This window comes from Miniopterus natalensis, chromosome 2, assembly GCF_054644295.1.
Source record: "Miniopterus natalensis isolate mMinNat1 chromosome 2, mMinNat1.hap1, whole genome shotgun sequence".
NCBI classification, from domain to species: Eukaryota; Metazoa; Chordata; class Mammalia; order Chiroptera; family Miniopteridae; genus Miniopterus; species Miniopterus natalensis.
In genome coordinates, this window is record NC_142082.1 from 98,374,504 (window position 1) to 98,399,889 (window position 25,386).

Genomic DNA, 25,386 nt, shown 5'->3' on the forward strand with positions numbered 1-25,386 from the left:
GAGCTCCAGACTTCCATATCAACTGTTTATTTAATGTCACCTGGATTCCTGATAATAACAGTAATGACACGGGCTTTCTTTTCTCAGAAATGCCAAACTTGTTCCTACCTTAGAGCCTCCAGTTTTGCTGTTCCCTGTGCCTAGAACACCCAGCATATACCTTGGCATTCTTCACTCTATTCAGTTGGATATTCACTCCACCACCTTCTCAGGTGCCCTCTCTGACCACTCCATCTGAAGTAACCCCCAGCCCAGACCCGAGTCTATCGCAGGACCTGTTCTTAGTGTCTTCATAGCATTTGTCACTATTAGAAATCATTTTGTCCATTAATTTGCTTACTAGTTTATGTCCCTTCTCCTTACATCTACTCCTCCAGGAATTTGAGTGCATTGAAAGTGAAAATATCTGCTAAGACTGAGTGCCAGAAACAAAACCTTCATTTTCTAGATAGGAGGGAAACACATTTTGCAGGTGGCATGTTTGTACAAGGCTTGAGAACATAAAACAATAGCCCCTATTGTGTGCCAGGCATTCAAAGATTCTAGAAATAAGTGGTGAACAGCACAAACAAGGGCCATCCTGGGATGTCTAGCACATAGTGGGTGTTTTATTAAACAGTGGCTGAATGAATCTATTCATTTTAGTTCACAGAAATTACATCTCTGGTTATGAATGGAGGACAATAGAACATTCTCACAAATGTGTATTATTAGTTTTTGAGGAAAAATAGATAAACAATTATAAGGGTTTGGATGTGTATAAGTCAGGGAATTCAGAGGGCACTGGTATTTACAGACCCATGCATGGTGTCACTTACAGGCTAGTGCACTGTTGCTTTATATTCTCAGTCTCTGAAGCCTGTGTTCATGTCTGGCTTCTGATTTACCTGCAAGACGTAAAAAATCCTGCATAACCAGACAACTTGCTTTGGCTATAGAAGAAGTAGCTTAAAAGCATATAAAACGTTCCAGTTATTCCACATATCCATTTGGAAGTAAATTTCTATTAAAAAGGCAAAGGAAAAAAAAATAGGGCAGTATCTTTCCTGGAAAGTTCAGATTCAGAATTGAATTCCTAAGATATAAGTTGCATGGCAATTAGTTCCCAAACAGCATCTCTCCAATTCATTATATGATAATATAGATTATGGTTTTATAGACTGTATTAATACATCTTCAATATCTGATTATTTCCTCATAAAAGGATAGCTGTTTATTAATGATTCTCTTTGAAAACTGTGTTTGATGAGCTGCCAACTTTTTTCTCTGAGTTCTCGAATCCCTTTTCCCCCATTCACTCTGTGCTCCCGTTCTAGGTTGGACTAATGAATACATTTGAGAAATCGGAACTTTAGGCAAAGACCCTTTATTTGTGGTTAGGCCTACAATAGTTCCAAAAAGTAAACATAATTCACAAAACACCTGAAAGTACCAGAGGAGATTCTTCAGTATCAGAGGCACCAATCGTAACAGGAAGCCAACATATGTCTTCATGTACAGAGGCAGGTCCGATCCTATCTAATGAACGTGCTGCTTTTTGAGCGCGATGATTGGTAGGAAGGTACAGGAAGAACTGAAGACTGTTCTCCACTGGGCTAGGCAGCCAGGCCCTCTAGGGGTATTATTACAAAGGACATAAGGGTGACGATGATGGCAGCAATGACAACAATCCAGCTGTGACAACAATGTTGAAGTCATCAGCAACAGCTGACCATACCTATAAATTCCTAGGGTGCTTCTACCCAGCAGATCATCTGTCCCTGATCCATTCCTTGGACAGACCACAAAATATACTCTCAGAAAACATAAATGCAATGCATCCAGATGACACTGAAAACACACCAGTACTGGTATTTGCTGATTTGGAAAAATGGTAAGTACTATCGCACCATTTTGGAAATGCGTGAAATCTAAGCTACAAGAAAAATATATTGTTAAAAACCACACACATGGTAAGGCTTTAAAATCTGTGCTTGGCTATATAAGCATTATGAACAAAATTAATAAATAAAAATTTTTATTTTAAAAAAATATTTTGCTTTAACAAAATTATTTTAAGACATATCAAAATCAAATTTTCTGCAAATACCTTTAGAAAACTGAATTATGTAATTAAAACATTAAATGACAGAGTTCTCTTTACAAATAATAAATGTGCTAAATTACTACATATTAAAGATATGATTTGAAAATTAGAGCTATTTCACAGTATTATGTTCAAATTTCATTCTTTAAGAACCCAGGAAAATTGCCAAATCACCGTGCTATCCTTCCAATATGGTTTCATGGTACCAAAGAAGGGGGGTCTATTCTGAGTCAATAGAGAGTCATTAAGTAACATTCAAAGAAAAATAAGAGCAAAACATCAGGAATAAATTAATGTAATTTACCTCCTGAGACTTCCATTGAGCTCACTGACCTGAATAAAACATGACAACTTTGTCTTTAAATATTGAGGACCCAATTGCCTGGCGGCATCCAGCACACTTTCCTGTTATGAGCAGGTAAAAAAGGGCTTCAGGGAGAAACAGAATACAGAAGAACCACTAAAGAAATAAAAAGTTCCTGCAGAAGACTTCTCTTTTTATGAGGCACAAACAGAAAAAGAGATAAAACATAACAAGATTATAGACTACAGGGGATTTCATAGTTAGACTCTTATGATGTTCCATGAATCATCCTTAGTATGGCATTATTCCTACCAGGTGACCAGAAAATAACTTTCACCATCAACAATACAGTTAAAAAGTTCACACCATTGCAATATCCATGTCAATCGATGTTCTCTCTCTATGCACGCACATGTGCACGCGCGCGCACACACACACACACACACACACACAGAGTCACATCTCTCCGGTCTCATGCGCAACCGAAACCTTCATTATAATGAAGAGAAGGAACAGGAAGACTTCTGGTGCCATTTATTTTCCCATGACAGTCAAAAAGCTGATGTGTCACAGCTTGAAAAATGTGCAGGAATCACTGTGTGGTACAACAATGCAGAATGCAAAAGAAGTGATTTTTCCCAGAAAAAAAAAACACCTATTTCCCCTAGGACTCCCTTTCCTCCCCCCTCAAAAAATACCACAAACAGGATTTCCACTGAGAGTCAGGAAGCTTCCGTGGCACATGAGAGTAGCATGTTCACAGCACACAGCACAAAGTCTCTGCTTCTGTTTCCTGCCCAGACTGTGCTCCCAGGCCCCCAGGCTTTATAACTCATCTTTAAAGCCTTTTTGTGTCTCTGGCCTGGCTTTGTGTTCCTTGCTGGGTGCCAGCCACGTAACATAAACCTTCACTGGGTCAATGTTCCAGTGTTTGTGGAAGGATATGGGAACCTGGTGAGAAAGGTAGTCCTGGGGGTAATCCACAGGCCGGGCCTGCAGGAAGAAAAGAGAATTAGGCTCGTTCAGTCACTGAGAACTCTTTTGTCCCAGAATAGCATGTGAATGTATGAAACAATTGCGTTTCTTCAACATCTGATATTTGTTATGGGAATCTAAAGCAAGAAGGAAAATCTGTTCCACTAAAACTTTCCTTCTCACTGTATGCTTGTAGCCTTTGTGTCTCCAGTTACTTAAATGCCCCAAATCCATCACTTTTTGCTTCTATGTTCCACAGTTAAGCCTCCGGGAGATTGTTCAACCACTTCCATAGTAAATCATTTTGGTTACTACTGTGACTTCTGCAAAAAGGCAGAAAAATGTGCCTCAGGTCTGTCTAAAGAAACTCCACCCATACACGGCTGTGTGGGCTGGGGCAGGGCATTCTCAGGGCTCCCTTTGCCTGTCTCCTGCTGACATGTCATTAGGGATGCTGCCTCTTTCAGAGGAGGGAATGTGGAGCTAAGTGACTTGCTCTCCTCCTACCTAAATATCTCGTCTGGCTCCAGAAGTGTGAATGGACATTCTGTGTAACCCAAAATGGTTTACAAGAGCCTAAAAAGTTTTTGCATTATCAAAATTTCAAAATTCTCTAAACTTCTGAAGTGAAATTTAAGTAGAATCAGATACAGGCTAGATTGACAAGACTGAACAAGTAACCTACAGGGTTTGGAAGGAAACTGAACCAGATCCTGTTTTGTTTGCTCTAAACAAAGCATCCACCTTCTCTCAATGTTCATCTTGTTTATAAATTTATACAGCCCATCTGTGTTATACAGTAACTCCGTGGGTTAACAGTACTGAGAGTCTTGACTTTAGTAAGACTAAAAATTACACATTTTAAGAACAAGTCTTCTCAAGGCTAGTATTTTATTACATTCTGCTTAAATTTTTGATGACTATTTAAACTCTTGTGAATGGTTCATGGGATACCTTCATTAAATTTTTATTTCATCTAGTCCTTGAAACAACCTTGCAAGATAATCAGATTATCATGACTCATCCTTAATTTATAGATGAGGAAACCAGAGCTCAAAGAAGCTGTGACTTCCTTGGGGTAGTATGACGAGCAAATTTTGGAACGGGGGCAAGGGCCCAGTTGCTAGTCCAGTGTCCTACCAGGACACCTGAGCTGGTCCTCAGTGCACAGGCCTGGCACATCACCTGTGCTTTGGCCCCGGCCTCTCTGGGAGGCTGTGAGGTGGTAGCACACATACCCTGCTCAGATGAATGTTCAAACAGTAATACCTGCGAGGAGGAGTTCAAAGTAGGGGGAGAACCTTCACACTGGCCATTGTATTGCCCTTTAAAAATTCTAAACACTCATTGAGTTAAACATTTTAAAAGGCAATTTAAAAGGAAAAGACAGTGAGACAGCAAAAACATACCAGAGTAAAGTCTAATTGAATTGGTAACATTTTGAATATTAGCTGAGGGAATTCATGAATTGTGCAATGATTATTAGCGAGGCCCTCTGAGAGTTTGCTGGCAGGGAGGAAACCCTAGGAGAACCATACTCCCAATTCAGTTATCAGATAATCTCACAGTGGCTCCAAAGAAAGAAATCGCACATTTAAAAATGAAAGTTGGGAGATACAAATATGTCTAATAAGAAGAAAAGAAATCCATAATATCTTTCACTTTATTTACTTATTTCTTGCAAAATCAAAAAGCTGACAACTCTATTTGTTTCTCCAAGTTAATAAAAGAAAATCATTTTATGGATCCACAAACTTCTAAAGTCTGAGGCCACCCCTGTCTTTCCCTCTGTTAATGTAGACTGGAAGTGATAACTGCTTCTTAGGGGCTCTGTATGCAGGGAAGAGCTGGCCTAACAAGCACTAGAAGGTGTAATCATGTCTGATGAGGCCACAGAAAAGAATGGGACAAAACTAGAAAAGTGAAATGCATCCAAGAGGCATCTGTAACATCAAGAAGTCTATATACCCTCTAATAATCACATCTCTGTGCCCAAAATGCCACAAGGAAACCCCAAATGGGCAGGGTCAGCAGGCGTGAGGAAGGCCTTCAGAGCAGATGTGCAGGAAAAGACAAAGGGCTTAGACTACTCGAGGATATAAATTGGGCAAAATTAAAATCTTTTTTCTGTAAAGATTATAGTACACCAAACAGTATAACAAATGGAGATTAAAATTGTATTTCCTTAGGCATACATACATGTGTTACAGCTGCACTGAGGTATAATTTACATACACACAATTATCACACAGTAATGGCAGTTTGAAAATTTTTGGTAAATATCTAGTTAGGCAACCACAAATCCAGTTTTAGAACACTTTAATTTCCTGGCAAGTGTTTGCAGTCAATCCCTGCCCCTGCTGGCAGACCCAGGAAACCTCTGATTTGCTTTTTCTCTATAGTGTTGCCTTTTCTAAACTTCGTTATCAGTGGAATCATATAGTATGACTAGTTTGTGCCCGGCCTCCTTCACTTAGCATAGTTACGTGTATCAGTGGTTCATCCCTTACTGCTGAGCAATACTGCATTGTGTGGCAATACCACACAAAGAACACATATTTCTGATCACACAGCTTTTAAGGGTCAGGAATCTGGACACAACTAGCTGGGAGCTCAGCTTCACAGTCTCTCATGAGATTGAGGCTCTGTGGTCTCATCTGAGGCTCAATTGAGAAAAGAGCCCCTCCCAGGCTCACTTGATAGTCATGGTAGTATTCAGGTCCTTGTGGGCCAGTGGACTGAGGGCATCACTTCCTTGCACCCAGGGCAGCTTGCTTCACCAAACTGCAGGCCAAGAAGGCGACAAGGAGAGTCACAAGGAAGATGGAAATCACAACCCTTTGTGACCTAATTACAGAAGACACGTCCCATCACCTTCGCCATACTCTACTGACCCAGCTCAAGAGGAGGGAATTATACAAGGGCGGGAATAGCAGCAGAAGGGGATCATTGAGAGCCATGTCATAAGTTGCCTACCATGTGTATGTTTAACTTTGAAAATATTGTCAGAATGTTTCCAAAGTGACTGTCTTTTAAGTTGCCACTAGCAATAGATGAGAGATCCAGTTTTCCATATTCTCATTAACACTTGGTATGGTCTGTCTTTCTGCTTAGCCATTCTAGTAGACGGATGGTGGTGCCTCATACAGACTTTAGTTTGCATTTCTCTAAAGACTGATAATGTTGAGCATCTTTTCATGTGCTTGTTAGCCATTCATGTATCTTCTTAGTGAAATGTCTATTCAAATCTTTTGCCCATTTTATACTGCATGGATTGTTTTCTGATTTGAGTTGTAAAAGACTGTTACATATTCTGGACATAGGTCCATTATCGGATATATGAATTGCCAAGTATTTCTCCCAGTGTATGACTTGGATTTTTATTTTATTTTCTTAATGATACCTTTTGAAGAGCAAAGTTAAAAAAAAATTTATGAAGTTTAATTTGTGAATTTTTCTTTTTATGGGTCATGCTTTTGATGCCATAAGAAATCTTTGCCTAAACAAAGATCACAAAGAATTATCCCTATGTTTTCTTCCAGACATGTAAAGCTTTAGCTCTGATATTTTGTACTATGATCCACTTTGAGTTAATTTTTGTATATGGTGTGGGGTAAAGTTCGATGTGGATATAGAGCTTGTTCTGGCACCATATGTTCCACTCCTTACTGGTTGCTTTGGCATCCTTACCATAAATGGGAGGGTTTATTTCTAGAATCTCTATCCTGTTCTATTTTTTTATTTTATACTAATTTCATATTGTCTTGATTATTGCAGCTTTATAGTAAGTTTTGAAAACCTGCAAGTGTAAATACTTGAATTTTGATCTCCTTTTTAAAAACTGTTTTGTGTTTCCTTATACACTTTAGAATCAGATTGTCAATTTTTATAAAGTAGCCTGTTATGATTTTCATATGGATTTCACTGAATCTTTAGATCAACTGGGGGAGTGTGGGGAAAGAAAATTTCCCTGAACTTGTTTTCATGTTTAAAAAAAAAAAAAAAAAAAAAAAAAAGCTTTAGCCCACTAAAAACATCTCATATCCCAGGAGAATCAGATCTGTCTAATTAATTGCTCTGATCCAAAATGGCAGTAAAACTTGCCTTATCTTTTAGAGAAGGTGAATGTTTACTACATCCTTGCTCTAGTCCCTAGGTCAAACCCCAAGGTGCCAGGAAGACCTGAACACTAACACCTAGGGATAGATTTACATTTCAAGAAGGAATGAGGTCCCTGGAGAGATTTTCTCTGCATACTTAAAGGGAAAAGTGAAAGCAGCCCTCTTTACTTTTATAAGCAGAGAAAACAATTTTTCCTTGCACCTTGCCTATGGGTATCTGCCTACTTGTATAGGACAACTGACCTGGCTCTCATCATATTGCCCTAGAGGGAAAAAACAGGTCAGAAGGGCAATGGGTGAGGGGTTCAAGGTGTGCTTATTATTTACTGTGAGGAATTTCATTTAAAAATCTCTCTGACCCAGAACATTTCATGCATTAGTTACATTTAGAATGTAACTAATAAAGTTAATTTTAAATAAATAAATAAATAACATTTATTTAAGATAAATTTTTAAAAATCAACAGTGAAAATTTCTATCATAGCAATATCTAGTTTTCCAATCTATAAAATATGGGTATTTACACATATACATATTTTTCTTCTCTTAATTATATTTATATGCACATATATACACATATGTATATATACATACAAACAAATGCACACTCTTTTATATTTTCCTTCATCTTCACCTCTTCCAGTTTTCTTCATTCCTTCTGATATATTCCAATTACCATATAGTGTCAGATCCTTTCAGCCCAAAGGATTTCCTTTAGTTTTTCTTGCAGGGAATGTCTACTAACAAAGGATTCTCTCACTTTTTGTTTATCTGGGAATGTCTTTACTCCACTTCCATTGTGGAAGGAAAGTTCTACTGGATATAGAATCACTGGGTGATTAGTTTTTTCCTTTCTGCCTTCAGGCTTTCATTATTTCGAATGAAAAAATCAGCCAATAATCTTATTTTTTTGTTTTCCTTTTCATTAGGCTTTTTGATGGTTTTAAGATTTTCACTTCTTCACTGTCTTTCAACAGTTTGACTATAATATGTCTATGTGTGATTCGTTTTATGATTATCCTACGTGAGCTTTGTTGAGTTCTTTGGGTCTATAGATTAATGTTTTCATCACATTTGGGAAGTTTCAACTTTCTTTTCTTCAAAAAACAAGGTCTTTTTCAATTCTCCTCTCTTTTTTCAGTACTCTCATTAAGTGTTTGTTGGTATACTTTATGGTTCACCCATGTCTCTGAGGAGGCTCTGTTCATTTTTTCCTCAGTCTTTTTTCTCTCTGTTCTATAGATTAGGTAACTTCTATTGGTTTGTCTTCAGATTCACTGATTGTTTCTTCTGCCACCTCAAACCTACTGTTAAGTCCATCTAGATAATGTCTCATTTCAGTTATTAGGTGTTACAATTCTAGAATTTTCACTTGGTTCTTTATCATAGTTTCTATTTTTCTATTAAGATTTCCTATTTGTTGAGTCATTGTCATATTTTCCTTTAATTCTATGTACGTTGCTTGCTTTAATTCTGTGCCTATAGTATTATTAACTTCTTTTAAGTCTTTGTCTATCAATTCCAGCATCTGGTCCCACTCAAAGTCAGTTTCTATTGACTACATTTCCCCCTAAGTATGTCTCTTTGCTTGTCTCACGATAATTTGTTGGAAACTGGTTATTTTAGATAAGGTGTTAGAGCAACTCACGAATCTGTTTACCTTTACTACTTTTTTTTAAGTAACGTCTGGACCTACATTGTGGAATCTTTCTTCCTGCAGTGTGTGGCTGCTGGTATCTCCACTCAAGTTAATTTTAATTTTTTTGTGTGGCTTGCTATAAGTTATCCCTATACCTGAATATTTTAGTAGTCAACTTATGATACAGGCAGAGGTTGCACTCAAACATCTCGAGCCCAAAGGGCTTCTATCAGTGTGTGGGAAAGCACATTTAAAGCTTCAGTGGGTTTTCAAATATGTTTTGGCTTTTACTTTCTGCTAGGCTCATCCACGGTCCCATGAGTGTGCACAGTTTCCTAGCAGGCCAAGAACTGTGGCGAGTTTTCCTAGCCATACTCTTGCTCTCTTATTTCCAGGGTATTAGGAATTACATTTTTGGCTAATACACCCTTCACTGTATCTGAGATTGCAACTTTGGACCAGTAAAGGTGCAGGTTTTTCTTTTTTGTTTCCTATCAAATTTGACAATTTTAGTTAACAATTTTAGTTTCATCTCTCCCTCCCCAAATCAAGTCTACCCACTCTGACAGCAAAGCTGGAGTGCTCTCCATTCAGGCCCATACTGGTAAAACTGGGGGGACTTCAGGCAGAAAGAGCTCAGGAGGCCTCAGATACTATTGTTCTTACCCAAAACTGTAGCAGTTTTTCAGCAGTAAATGCTTCTCAATGCTTTTGGTTGATTTTCAGAGTCTGGAAATGTTTATTCGGACAATTTTGTGCACATGGTTCACTGGCCATTGTATGCTGCCATACCCATTAGTAGCATATAAAAGAACAGAAAACCACATGCTCTAAAAACTTTATTTTTAACAAAGGGATATATACTAGGATAGACGGTCCTCGAAGCTCCTTTCTAAACCTATAATTTCACCATAACCTGCCCTGACTAAAAAGAGAAGGGAAGTGGCCCAGGCAACTTTGCATCTGGGACTGCTTCCAAGTGCCCACAGTACCTCTAAGTCATCAGGAATCCTAGATTTTCTCTCTTTGCCTCCTATCTCTTTCTCAATATGAATAAATATAGTATTTGGATCAGTGTGCACACCTCACAAATGGAAAGTAATATCCAAATCACAGCAAACTCTCTAAAAAGGGCTTAAGAAAGGCATCGCAGTACCTGTTGTGAGGTCAGGGTTTAAATACATTTTACAATTTTGGAAAGGCTTAGAATTTATTATGTGAACTACAGAAATAAAGAGTTTTAAAATGCAGGGAACAACAAATTTTTTTTTTTAAATTATCTTCAAAGGACTTTCACTTCAGGATAATTTTCCTTCTTTCTTTTCTCCTTATCATTTTATTTACTCATGTATTCTTTCTGTAAGTGAAAAACTGTGATAAACATCCAAGACATCATATTAACAATAAGTTATTTCCCTTACACCCCAACAGTTTTAAACACCCTTCCTTTTTCTATGAGAGAAACCTGAGATCGAGCGAGAGAGAGCCAGAGAGAATAACTTGCTTTTCTAAGTCATCATAACACCACACACAGACTTAAAGTGGGTAAGACCGCTCAAGGTTTTAAAAGATGGCTAAATACCTTCTGACTGGTACCAGGAAGGAGGTTTCTCAATACATTTCTTATTATTAAAGGTCTATCTTTATCCTTTTTTGTGGTTTGCAAAAATGCAGAAATGGATTCTGCCTTTTTGATGATGCAAACACCTTCTCTGCCTTGTTCATGTTACTTTCTATAGTGCTATTTCTGTCATGCTCAATTTTCTAGACTGCTATGATAGCATTTGCTGCTGGTTACTAAATAAAGCAGAAACATTAAATTTTCACTCTAAGGGAGGGCACTTAAGATACACGCATTCCTACATTTCAAATTTCAAAAAGCTTTGCATTTCTTCAAGAAGAGCACTAAATGGCTGTGGGCTTTGCTTATTTTTAGAGCAAGTATATCTGCTATTATTCTTACAATTCCAGGACATCCACTGACCTGATTCTTAAAAAACTACTAAAAATAAGGCAGAAGAATTCCCTTTTCCAGCCCTAAACTGCAGTATGGTGAAGCTACTAGCACCAATCATCCTTGGTAAACATCATCTTGTCTCTTCTTTTCTATGACCCCCAGAATATATACTTATTGAGATTTTTAAAGTTTAGCCACTCAGTTTAATAGCAACCAAAGGGGGGAAAGCCCAATAAAAAGGCAACCAATGGACAGTACAAAAATGGAGGGCAGTATAGAACGAGACATTTGGTGGCATGCAGGACAATACTACATCAGTCCTATATATTTCTAATAATTCTTAAATGCCATCAATTTTTTAACTCAAAAAAAGGGGGGAGGGGAGAGAATAGCTTTTCCACAGTGCTAAAGGCAAGGGGTACTGGTCAAACTCCATTTCATTTTCTAGGTTTCTGCCTTCCATTTCATGCTGTCCGTGGTATCAACCCTGTGGACAAAGTGGTCAGTCTGAATGCCTGCAGAGCCTGTCCATGCCCTTCTTAAGACTGTTTCCCGAAGAATATGTGAAGGGAAAGAAGGAGAATCCTTTAGTGAGAAGAAATCCTCCTTTCTCCCTCTGAGGTAGAAATAAAATCCATTTCCTCACCTGATGGAAGAGAGGGCTGTGTGTCACAGGGATTCCCAGGCCGCTGAAGCACATCCCCAGGACCATGTCATCGGGAGCATCATTGCTGTAGCAACGACACTTACTGGCGAGAAGTCTCCGGATGGCTTCTCTGCTGAAGACCATTCTAGCGGGAAGTCAGAGTAGACAAAGGGGTTAGAGCCAATCCTTGAAACCATTAATCCGAGTAAAGAAATGTCATTCTGAGGCCACACTTCTGACAAAGAGAAAAGACACTGACATCAGCAGTGTTGTATATTTAATATAAATTCTGGGGAAAATGTTTTTGTGCTTTCTATGAAAGGGAAATCACTTATCTATCTAGTAGGTAGTTTTATTTCTTTATCTATTTCTTGCTAATATTATGCCATGTTCTTTTCCTATATGCCACTGGGGACTGGAATTGTTCTTTAGTTCCAAAAATCTCAGTGAGATCAATAACAAAATCTACCCATACTCCCAGCAGGTAGATGGGCCCAGAAAAACTAGGTACCCCAGAAAAAATACAGGTGATAACTGACAATCAGATCAAATCTAAGTCTACAGAAGCTTCCACAACATGATTTTGAGAAAGTGAGAAAAGAAAAGAGAGGGAGGAAGAGAGATTATTGATTTGCCTAAAACAGTGCTCTGAAGGTACTTGATCTGATGTGTTGGGTACTTTCTGGTGAAACTCACATCCACTCCTGCCTTTCCAGACTCCCTCACCAGCCCATTCTGGCTTCCTTCTTACAACAAGGGTACAACCCTGGGGGAGGCCATCTGCCTCTGGCTCAGGTGGTCTCTGGGGGCAGGGGCAGGGGACAGTGGGCAGCCATAGGCTCCAGCAGAACCTTGGTGGCAGGCCCACAGCAGTAGTGAGGAGCCAGTCCTGAGTCTGGCTCACAGGCAGCACTGTGACAGACAGCAGCAGCTACAGCAGTGCACACAGATGGGCTCCACAAAACAGCACCTGCTTTGCTCCTCCAGCCGTAGGAGCAATAACAGCTTTCTACAGTTACCAACCTCTAGGTAAAGCCACTGAGCCCTTTTCCAACACTTTGTACCAAGTTCCTGAAATAAATTCTCCCCCGTTTAACATACAGATTGGTTTCTGGTTTCCATTCTGCTCCTAGAGTGGTAATGGATCATCTCCTGTCATGAATAACACAACAGTGATAGGGCTAAAGGGACGGATATGGTTCGCAACTTCATTCCCAACAAGCAATGACACTCTTGAAAGCAAAACTGTCTAAAATTTATCCATATATTCCCACAGCTGAATATTGGGCCTCGCACACAGTAAGCACTCAATAAAAGTTTGATGCATCAAACAAGTAAGAACAAAGCTCCTTTGCAAAGATCTTGAGGGAGGAAGAGTACAACGGCTCAGTCTAGTAGGAAGGGAAAAGCTTGGACATAATCACTGATGCAAAAATGTTGATTCCATGCTCAGCTGGGCTCAGCTCAGAGCAGTTTAACTAATGTGAGTGAACAAGCGCTGGAAACACAAAACGGAGACACTCTCCCAGCCCTTGCAAGGATGTCAGAAGGCACAATGAAATATGACCAGACAGGAGGGAAAAAAAGCTATTTGTTTAAGATTATACAAGAAAATGTGGCTATACGAGAAGAACTATACCAAAAGGAAAACTGCAAGTTAAAAACTCATCATAAATTGTCTTTCTCAAAGAAAATCTAGTGTCCACTTGTGACCCTGGACCTCACATGTGCATGGCTGTCAAACTCCAGCTCATCTCACTGACCCCACGAAAAGGGCCTATGTGAGGGGACACACGTGCACTATAAGCAGACAGTCCCCTTAAACGCCACCTATCTGATGCCACATCAAGGAAGATTTCCTAAGTACACTTGTATTCCAATCAGAGTTGTGATCTTGCTCACTGTCAAGCCAACTTAAACAAAAATGCTTCATTTTTTCCTTTTGCCAACATCTAGTAGAACAATAAAGAAGAGAAAAGCCTTTTATTTGGGCCCACTCTCTAGAAAATTAACTTTACAGGAAGACAAAATGTGAGCGTGAAATATTTATTAGTGTTTTTGTGCCTACTCACACAGAGCAGTCCTACATCCATTATTCACATAAACTGTATACACAGGGCCTTTAATAACACCTGTTTATTAGTGTGCTGATGGGTTATTTCAAAACAAAGGTGCCTCCAAAATGGAAAATTGCATCATCCATGGTGTGTTTGCTGTCTGTCAACTTTTAAATATTGAAAAAATGTTGAAAGGCAATAAGACTATTAATGTGATTTCCTTTAATAGATAATATACTAATTTTAAAAATAAGAAAAACTGAAATAGGAGGCAGGGACTTGCCACAGCAAGTCAAGAACACACGCAGAAGATACAGCACCTTGGGTTGGGGAAGTGGAGGAGGGTAAGGGGGAATTAATGTAATGACCAGAGTCTTGACTTGGGGTGGTGAACACACAATACAGTGTACAGATGATGTGCTGTAGAATTGTGCACCTGAAACTTGTATAACTTTGTTAACCAGTGTCATCTCAATAAATTCAATAAAAAGGAAAAAAGAAGATAAAGCACCTCAGAAACATGACCTCCACCCCCACCATCTTCCAGCAGATGAAAAGTCATGGCCTCTCTGGGAAACACTGCCCTCGGCCTCTTCTCAAGGAAGTTGCCAAAAAAAATCATGCCATCCTGATCACAGCTCCCCCCCCAACATGTATAAATAAGTATTTTCAAAATAGAAGTTACTGAACCAATTGTTCCCAAATACCCAAACTTTAAGGAGTAAGCAAAAAAGCAGAAACCCAACACCTGGATTCAAATAGTGTGCAGTGCACTGGTCTCATTTCCCAAACAATATAGAAAACCTATACGTAAATCACAAAAAACCTATACCGACTCAGCTCTGACCAGTGGGGCTTAGGGAGAAGGTTTCGGGCAGTGCTTTTCAAAAACTTACTTGACTATAAACCACTAAGAGAAAACAAGAAACATATTTGATATTGCAACAATTTGTGGGTATGTATAAAAAGGAAATAAAAATCTCACAAAACAATACTAGCCTTTAACTACATGTGACATACTATAATATTCCTAGTTTATTCTACTCCATTCTATATTTCATTATTTTAAAGTGATGGTTATGACCTTTGGTTTTATGAGCCATTAATTGATCCTGACTTGCTGTTTAAAGAAACATGTTGGTTTTTTAACAAGACCATCAGAAAGTCTAAGTAATACTAGAAAAACTATTCAACACTGAGTCTGCCAATTTTATCAAAGGTTGACATGAGAAAATCTCACAAAGAATATTTCTGCATCTTTGTAAAAGTGCTATTAACAACAGACTAGTACACTGGCCGATGTTAATTCTGTAAAGATCAAAGCCCAGTGATTTGCATCTGTTTACTCCATTCCTTATTCACTGTACATTGTAAAAAAATTGAGTCCTATGCTAGGAAACAAGACACAGGCACTACCTTCAAAGAATTCATAATTTAGGTGGAAAACAGAAAAGTAAATAGGCAATTAAATGATAATGGTTTGCATAATATGCCACGAAAGTACATCAGAAAGGCATCAACACAGATTTGAGAGGTTAGACCAGGCTGAAGGCTTCCAGGAATAAATAAATGACAATATCAAGTCCAAAAGAATGAAAAGGAGCCCTGGCCAGTGTAACTCAGTCATCAGAACACCGGCCTGTAAACCGAAGGGTCGCAGGTTGTACTCCCGGCAGGGGCACCTACCTGGGCTGCAGGTTTGATCCTCAGCCCCGCTCGAGGCGTGCGCGGGAGGCAGCCGATCAATGAGTCTCTCTCACATCTCTCTCTCTCTCCCCCTCTTTCCCTCCCTTTCTATAAAAATCAATGGAAAAAATACTCTTGGGTGAGGATTAACAGCAACAACAAAGAATGAAAAGGATTAGCCAGGGAACAGGGGCAGAACAATGCTATACAGAGAACAGCAGATGCCATGTCTTGGGGGGAAAGGGAGAAGCCAGGCCCCTGAGGAACTGAGATAAATTCAGCATGAATTCTTGAAGTTGGAGAGTATGGATGAATGAGGCATCTGCCAAGCTCATGAGAGGCCTGGTGGCCCTGATGTGGAGTATGGAGGCACTGGGAGGTTATAAAAGCAAGCAAAAGACTTTCACTCTCGTGGTAGTGCAAAGAACAAAATCACCATAACATAAGGAATTTTTGAAGAGATGGATGATATGAATGAAACCCAGATGAATTAATTCCTAAAGACACGCATACTTCAAAAGTGGAAATCAAGCCGCGGCAGCTTTCGGGGCAATGGGCGTAGGGGCAGGAAGGTGGAAGAAAAGACTTGCCAGAGGTTCTGGCCCCAATGTCCTCAGGAAACCTGGGAGGCTGTGGATTAGGCAAACTTAAGGTGATTAAAATGAGGCCTTATCTTGTTGAAATCTGAATGATTATCTCCTAGTCTTAAAGGCCAAAAGTAAAAAAGGGTTCACATTCTTGGGGAAAAATCAAAGCAATGGAAAGCTAGTGAAGGCCTCTGAGCAGAAGGCGAAGATCAGATATGTTTTGAGAAAGGTCTCTCTGACTACAGTGTGGACAACAGCATGGAGAAGTAGGGAGACCAGGAGGCTGTGTGGCAGGAACCCACCACACAGGAGATCATGGTAGCCTAGATTAGAACCGTGGAGGTACAAAAAGAGAGATATTTAGAAGATAAAATCCACATGACTTAGCAACCCAGTCAACTGCAGAGTGGAGGGGAATGAAGAAGAGGAAGGGTAAGAGCTGACTCACAGATTTCTGGGGTAGGAACTGGCATACACTGATGTCTGTCTTTCCTGGAAGGGAAGGACCACTGGAAGGACACAAAAATAGGGGAACAAGTCAGAAACAAGGAGGTCAGTATGGGAGGTGTTGAGTTTAATGTGCCCATGAGTCATCCCAGTGGAGATGTCCTTTGGTAAGTGGACATCTGAATCAGGAGGTCAAGAAAGTTCCAGGCTGGGGATAGAAATTGGGGTGCTCTCAGCACACAGACATGGGGGTGGGTGAGATCAATGAGAGAGTGAGAAGAAGAGAGGCTAGAAAAGATGACTGGAACATGGACATTTAGGGGATAAAAGGAACGGAGAAGGAATGAGCAGAAAGACAGAAATATACAACAGGAAGGTAAGAGAAACAGTCAACTTCATCAAAGGCTACTCAGAGGTTAAAGAAAATAAAGCCTGGAATGGATCCATTTGATTTGGCCATATGGATCACAGATAATGTACTTTAGGTAGAAGGCCAGAGACTTTGCCCCAAGTCAGATGCAGGTCAGGTGGTAGTGGGACCCAGGAAGTGGAGGAGTGAGAGTCGTGAATTCTTAAGATGTTTTCAAGGGGAGAAGAGAGATGCTGTGGTGATAGGAAGAGGTTTTAAGATGGGAAAACTGGAGGTGTCAGAAAAGATAGTAGCAAGGTAAAAGTTCAACATGTAGGAGGCTAAAGGTGTCACCTCGATGGTTTAGCAGTACCTGTCCAGGCCAATCCAGCAGTGGCCTGGGAGCTGGCATCCCCAGGGCCAGCCCAGTGCCTGTCACACACTGGCTTTTTGACTGAATGACCAATTAACGAGCAGTGAAAGGAAATGCAGGTAGTTAAAGCAAAACCCAGTTTCAAAAGGCCTCTAGTACCAGTCTCAGAATAACAGCCAAATCCAATAGGCAAGGAAGACAAGAGTCTGCTTACAGAATTCACAACTCACACACAAAAAGTCACTTCTAGGTTAAAAGTGTATTAACACCTTTGTGCTACTATATATATATATAAACCCCAAATATATAAACCCATATACAAACATCTTTCAGAAGTGGAAAGTTCTTGCTTAACAGGTACCTTGATCCTTAAGTGGCCCAACACTTCACCCAGAAAACTAAATGCATTACCATAAGGCTGCAAAGAGCTTAAACATTTTTTTTTTTTTTTAATGAAGAGGTGAGAATTCCTTGGCCTTACCTTATATTGTCTTTTCAAAGGCCTGTGTGGACCCCCATCTCCTATTCTCATGACCTCACGTAGATGCATGCCACTGCTGAACAAAATCAGTCCTCCTGCCCAGGCGTGGTTATCACTGCGAAAGAGCCACCCCCATGACCATGCTACATACACAACTGAATCAGCTAGGCCAAAGTGGAACACCTGGATATGATTCTTGAGACCCTGCATTAGGAACTTTTCTCATCTTGGGGACTGCAAAGTGAAAATATAAAGTCCCTGCACTTCAGGGTAGCTGGCAAGTGAAGAATTCCTGTGTCTAGAATTTTTCCCACCACATAGTGGTCCTTCAACAAACTCCTGTTGGATGGGTTTAAATTATTATAGTTGATAACTAAGTTAAGAGTCTCCCTAAATACCCCAGTAGCAAAAGGCTACAGAAATAACAGAAAAGACTACCTGCTTAATTGATTTACCCATATAAATCAAATTAAATTACCCATATAAATCAAATTAAAGTCTTTCCCAATAAGAGATTTGGCAGATGCTTCATTTAAAAGCATTTGGCCCTGGCCAGTGTGGCCCAGTTGGTTGGGTGTCGTCCTGTGCACCAGGGGGTTGACAGTTCAGCTCCTGGTCAGAGCACAAGCCTAGGCTGCAGGCTCAAGGCCCAAAGGGGGCATGTGGGCATGAGGCAGCTGATCGATGTATTGCTATCACATTGATGTTTTCTCCCTCTCCCCATCTCTTCCTCTTTCTCTAAAAGTCAATAAAAAATCTTAGGAAAAAACCCCCACAACATTTGAAATCTATAAATCCTACACAAACATCACTTAAGTGCTTGAGTCTAAACTTCTATACTACTCTTTTCCCAAATGTGATTTGTAAGCACTAGATCATTTAAAAATCTGATGACTTTTTTTCTGAAAATAAAATCTATATCTAATTTTTTTTCCATTTAAACAGACAATCAAAACTAACTGGCTACCCAGAAGCAAGCATTACTACAGGGACATTTCTACCAAGTACCTTGAATACATTTTTATATTGTCTCTTCAAGGGGTAAAATATTCTTTACTGTGGTTAACAAGTTGGATGTTCACTTCCAGCTACCATTTACAGAGCACTTACATATCAGTACAGATACCCACCACCACAGACCCAGCTCTGCATCCAGAAAAAGAAGAGCAATGTGGAGAGAATTTGCAGAAAGCCATGTTCATAGTTACCCTCCTCCTCCTGTGATGTAGCTATAGCCGCCAGTGCCCAGGCCGTAGCCATAGCGCTCCCCCAGGAACACTGGTTCGTTGGACTCGTAGCAGCTAAGCAAGTGCTGGAGCCTGGAGATGCTAGGATTCCAAAGGGAACATAAGCAATGACTATTTAGTTTAGTAAATATTTTTATGGTTCTTACATCCCACTGGTTACATTATAGAATACGAGTCTAAAATTATTCAGAGATGAAATTCGAGTGATTTACAGAAGAAATCATTTTTTTAATAACAAAAAAAAGAACTGATGAGCACTATACATTATCGAAAACAGGAGAGAAATTGAGAAACATGGACCTTCCCATCCAGTTTTAATAAGCCCCTGGCAGCACGTGGCTGCCCAGTTTGGGTGGCCAGTTAATGAAGAAGGGTAACACAGCGCATACTATACATAACTCACTTCTACCCGCCCTGTTCCTGAGGGTGTGTGAACTAATTATCATATCTCCTCAGATGTACCTGATATACTTTTAAAAATTCTTTGTTTTTTAATTCATTTTAGATAGAGAAAAATGGAGAAAGAGAGAGGCAGAGAGGGGGAGAGGGAGAACGTCATCAATTTGTTGTTCCACTTATTCATGCATTTATTGGCTAATTTTTGTATGTGCCCTGACTGGGGATCGAATCTGCAACCTTGGTCTATTCAGATGACACTTTAACCAACTGAGCATCCCGGCAAGGGCTTTTTCATTCTTGATGGCCAAAAAAGGAACTTTTCAGGAACAAATGAGATCCATGTCAGGGTGGCTAGCAGGTGAGGAAGGGACTGTGGGTGAACAAGCTTTCTAGGAAACACTCCAATTATGATGCATAGCTGTGCTTAGGTTTCCCTTGAGTACGGCACCCTTGTCTGTGGTCTTTTTGTGTCTATTTGTTTATACCTCTGGCCCCCATACTTCTTCCTCATGTGTCAACAAGGATAGCTTACAAAGGGCATTGAGAAGGTTCAAGGCTGGTGGGAAAAAGGTCTGCAACTATAGCTGCTGTGAGAATGAAAAAAGATTCACAGGAAAATAAAATCTAGAAGTAACTTTTTTAAGGTGACACAAAGGTTGCTGTTAAAAATAACTAGTTTTCCTATGTGGTAAGAACTCGTACCACTTACACATGCCTTATAAAATCCTTCCACTGGTTCTTCTAAACTAGAGCTTTCACACCACCCAATGTAGGTTCCCTCACATTAATCAGTGATCCTTACAAAAAGCTTTTCCATGCTGACTAACTTTGGATTACATTTTTTCTTTCTTTTTTAATTCAATAATTCATATTTTTTATTTTTTAAATTTATGTTTATTGTTGACATTATTATAGATGTCCCCCATTATTCCCCCCTCTTTGCCCAACTCCTTCCAGCCCCCACCCCCATCTCCCCTGGACCTCACCACACTGTTGTCCGTGACCATGAGCTATGCATGTATCTTCCTTGGCTAATCTCTTCACCTTCTCTTATCCAATCCCTCCCATACCCCTCCCCTCTGACATTCCTCAATCTGTTCCAATGTTCGATGCCTCTGGTTCTATTTTGTTAGTTTATTTTGCTCATTAGATTCCACATATAAATGAAAGCATGTGATGTTTGTCTTTCTCTGACTGGCTTACTTCACTTAGCATAATACTCTCCAAGTCCACCCATGCTGTTTCAAAAGGTAAGATTTCCTTCTTATTCACAGCTGAGTAGTATTCCACGGCATAAATGTCCCACAGCTTCCTTATCCACTCAACTACTGCTGGGCGCTTGAGCTGTCAACATCTTAGCTACTATAAATAGCGCTGTTATGAACATAGAGATGCATATATTCTTTCTTACTGGTGTTTCGGAATTCTTAGGATATATTCCCAGAAGTGGAATAACTGGGTCAAAAGGTAGTTCCATTTTTAATTTTTTAAGGAAACTCCGCACTGTTTTCCACAGTACTGCATTGCCTCCAACAGTGCAATAAGATTCCCTTTTCTCCACATCCTTGCCAACACTTGTTGTTTGTTGGCTTATTGACAGAAGATATTCTGATAGGTGTGAGGTGATATCTCACTGTAGTTTTATTTGCATTTCTCTGATGACTAGTGCTTTTTAGCATTTTTTCATATGTCCATTGGGCATCTGTATGTCCTCTTTGTATTAGTGTCTTCAGGTCCTTTGCCCATTTTTTAATTGGGTTGTCTTCCTGGTGTTGAGTTGTATAAGTTCTTTATATATTTTGGAAATTAACCCCCTTATCAAGTATATCACTGGAAAATATGTTCTCCTATACAGTGGGTTCCCTTTTTGTATTGTTTTCATTTGCTGTACAAAAGCTTTCTAACTTAATGTAGTCCCATTTGTTTTTTCCTTTGTTTCCCTTGCTCTAGATGTATTGGCAAAAATGTTGCTCCAAAGGATGTCTGTGATTTTACTGCCTACATTTTCTTCTATGATTTTTATGGTTTTGTGACTTATATTTAAGTCTTTTATCCATTTTGAGTCTATTCTTGTATATGGTGTAAGTTTGTGCTCTAGTTTAATTTTTTTTCATTTATCTGTCCAATTTTCCCAACACAATTGTATGCTCTTTCCTTCTTTGTCAAATATTGACCATAGAAGCATGGGTTGACTTCTGGGCCCTCTGTTCTGTTCCACTGAACTATATGCCTGTTCTTGTGCCAGTGCCAGGCTGTTTTGATTACAATGGTCTTGTAGCATAGTTTGATATCAGGTATTATGATATCTCCAACTTTGTTCTTTCTCAAGATTGCTGCAGCTATCTGGGGTCTTTTTTGGTTCCAAATAAATTTTTGGAATATTTGTTCTTGATCTGTGAAATATGACATTGGTATTTTAAGAGTAATTGTGTTGAATCTATAAATTGCTTTGGGTAGTATAGACATTTTAATGATGTTAATTCTTCCATTCCATGAACATGATATATGCTTGTACTTGTTAGTGTCTTCCTCTATTTCTTTCTTCTGTGTCCTTTAGTTTTCTGAGTATAGATCTTTTACCTCTTTGGTTAAGTTTATTCTTAGGTACCTGTTGTTTTTTTTTTCTTTCTTTTTTTCAATAGTAAATGTGATTGTTTTCTTAGTTTATTTTTCTTATAGTTTATTATTAGTGTATAAAAATACCAATAATTTCTGAATATTTTGTATCCTGCTACTTTGCCAAATTCGTTTATTAGATCTAGTAGTTTTTTTGTGGAGTCTTTAGCGTTTTCTATGTACAATATCACATCATCTACATATAATGACAGACTTAATGCCTTTTATTTTTTCTTCTTGACTGATTGCCGCGGCTAGGACTTCTAAATACTATGTTGAATAAGAGTGGTTAAGGCAGACATCTCATTCTTGTTGCTGATCTTAAGGCAAACACTTTTAGTTTTTGCCCACTGAGTATGATGTTGGCTGTAGGTTTTTCATATATAGCCTTTATTATGTTGAGGTATGATCCCTCAATTCCCACTTTGCTGAGAGTTTTTATCATAAATGGGTGCTGGATTTTATCGAATGTTTTTCGTGCATCTATTGATATGATAATATGTTTATCTTTCATTTTGTTTACATGATGCATCACATTTATTGATTTGCGAATATTGTACCAGCCTTACACCCCTCGAATAAATCCCACTTGGTCATGGTGCATGACTGTTTTTTTTCCTTAAATGTTTTATTTATTTCAGAGAGAGGAATGGAGAGGGAGAGATAGAAATATCAATGATGAGAGAGTCATTGGTCAGTTGCCTCCTACATGCCCCCTACTGGGGATCAAGCCCGCAACCTGGGCATGTGCCCTGACTGGAAATTGAACCATGACCTCTTGGTTCATAGGTTGATGCATAATCACTGAGTCACACTAGCTGGGTGGTGTATGATCTTTTTAATGTATTGCTGCATTTGGTTTGCTAATATTTTGTTGAGGATTTTAGCATCTAGGTTCATCACGGATACTGGCCTATAATTTTCTATCTGTGTAGTGTCTTTATCGGGTTTTGGAATTAGGCTAATGCTGGCCTTGAAAAAAAGCTTGAGGTTGTCTGCCCTCTTCTTGAATTTTTTGGAATAATTTGAGGAGGACAGGTGTTAGTTGTTCTTTGAATGATTGGTAAAATTCGTCTGTGAAGCCATCCAGTCCAGGACTTTTGTTTGCTGAGAGTTTTTTTAAATTTTTTTATTATTGCTTCAATTTCATTAGTTGTTATTGGTCTATTCAGGTTTTCTGAGTCATCCTGATCCAGCTTTGGAAGACTGTATGCTTCTAGGAATTTGTCCATTTTGTTCAGGTTGTCCCGTTTGTTAGCATATAGTTGTTCACAGTATTTTCTTACAACCCTTAGTATTTATGTGGTGTCAGTTGTTACATCCTCTCTTTATTATTTTATTTATTTGGGTCCTCTCTTTTTGTTTCTTGATGAGTCTGGCTAAAGTTTCATCAATTTTGTTTACCTTTTCAAAGAATCAGCTCTTGGTTTCACTGATCTTTTTCTATTACTTTTTTTAGCCCCTATGTCATTTATTTCCTATTTGATCTTTATTATTTCCTTCCTCCTACTTCCTTAGGGCTTTTCTTGTTGTTTTCCAATTCTTTAATGTGTAGGGTTAGATTATTTGAGATTTTTTTTGTTTCTTGAGGTAGACCTGTAATGTTATGAACTTCACTCTCAGGACTGCTTTCATTGTGTCTCATAGATTTTGGGGAGTTGTGTGTTCATTTTCATTTGTTTCTAGATAATTTTTTATTTCTTCTTTGATCTCATTGGTAACCCATTCATTGTTTAATAACATGCTATTTAGCCTCCATGTGTTTGAATGTTTTTTAGTTATTTTACTGTAGTTGATTTCTAGTTTCATGTCATTGTTAACCAAGAGGATTCTTCATATGATTTCAACATTCTTGAATTTGTTAAGACTAATAGTGTGTTCTAATATGTGGTCTATATCTTTGAAAATGTTCCATGTTCACTTGAGAAGAATGTATATTCTGCTGCTTTGGGATGAAATGTTCTGTAAATATCAATTAAATCTATCTGATCTAGTGTGTTAAGGTCCCCATTTCCTTGGTTTTTGTCTGGCAGATCTATCCAATGTTGACAGTAGTGTGTTAAAGCCCCCTATTATGAATATATTGTTGTTGATCTCTCCCTTAAAGTCACCAAGAGTTTTTTAAATATATATTTAGGTGCTCCTATATTGGGTGCAGATGTTTACCAGGGTTATATCCTCTTGTTGTATTGATCCCTTCAGTATTATGCAGTGATCTTCTTTGTCTGTTGTATGGTATTTGTTTTGAAGTCTATTTTGTCCGATGTAAGTATTGCTACCCCAGTTTTTTGGTTTTTTTTTTTCATTTCCATGGAATATTTTTTCCCATCCTTTCATTTTCAGCCTGTGTGAATTTTTTTATCTTAGGTAGGTCTCTTGCAGACAGTATGTTTTCTTATACATTCTGCTACTCTCTGTCCTTTGATTGGGACATTTTATCCATTTACATTTAAGGTTATCATTGATAGGTAGTCATTTATTGCCATTTTTCTTTATACCTGTTTCTTTCTCCATTTCTTCTTCTTCTTAAAACATTCCCTTTACCATTTCTTGCAATGCTGGTTTGGTGGCAATGAACATTTTTACCTTTTTTTTTTTTTTTTAAATTGTCTGGAGAGCTATTTACTTCAAGTTTTATTTTAAATGGTAGCCTTGCTGGATAGAGTAATCTTGGTTGCAGGTCCCTGCCTTTCATTACTTTAAAAACTTCATGCCTATCCCTTCTGGTCTGAAGTGTTTCTGTTGGTAAATCAGCTGACAGCTTGATGGGAACTCCCTTGTAGGTAATTGTCTCTCTCTTGCTTTCTTTATGATTTGGTCTTTGTCTTTAATCTTGGCCATTTTAATTATGACGTGTCTTGGTGTGGGTCTCTTTGGGTTAATCTAGATTGGGACTCTCTGTGCTTCCTGTACTTGTGTGACTCTTTCCTTCACCAGATTATGGAAGTTTCCTGTCATTAGTTCTTCAAACACGTTCTCTATCCCTTGCTCACTTTCTTTTCCTTCTGGTACCCCCATGATGCTTATGTTACTACATTTTATGTTGTCCCAAATTTTCCTTAAAAATATCCTCAATTTTCTAAATTATTTTTTCTTTTTGCTGCTCTCATTGGGTGAGTTTTTTCTACCTTGTCTTCCAAATAGCTGATCTGATTGTCTGCTTAATCCAGCCTGTTTATTCGTCCCAGTGTATTCTTTACTTCACATATAGTATTCTTCATTTCTGATATTATTTTTCATGGACTCTATGTCCTTTTTCATGCTGTTGAGCATTCTTAAAACCATTACTTTGAACTCTGTTTCTGATAAAGTGCTTGCCTCTATTTCATTTAGTTCTTTTTCTGGAGATTTCTCCTGTTCTTTCTTCTGGAGCTTGTTGGGGTTTTTTGTCTCCCCGTTTAGCTATCTCTTTGTAT

General features: G+C 38.8%; 1 protein-coding gene across 2 annotated transcripts in view; it reads right to left on the minus strand.

Annotated features, from left to right (window-relative positions):
- Nucleotides 1-1,349: 1,349 nt before the first annotated feature.
- B3GLCT (beta 3-glucosyltransferase) overlaps nt 1,350-25,386 on the minus strand; it is a 103,392-nt gene continuing 79,355 nt past the window's right edge. Inside the window, exons 13-15 of one of the 2 annotated variants that reach the window (XM_087814427.1) lie at nt 18,917-19,036; nt 11,729-11,873; nt 1,350-3,383 (exon numbers count right to left, since the gene is read on the minus strand). In XM_087814427.1, coding sequence (XP_087670553.1) covers nt 3,216-3,383; nt 11,729-11,873; nt 18,917-19,036 — 433 coding nt within the window. In that variant the 3' untranslated portion in view covers nt 1,350-3,215. The remainder of the gene's footprint in view (nt 3,384-11,728; nt 11,874-18,916; nt 19,037-25,386) is intronic. The other variant, XM_087814428.1, reaches the window with a different exon arrangement.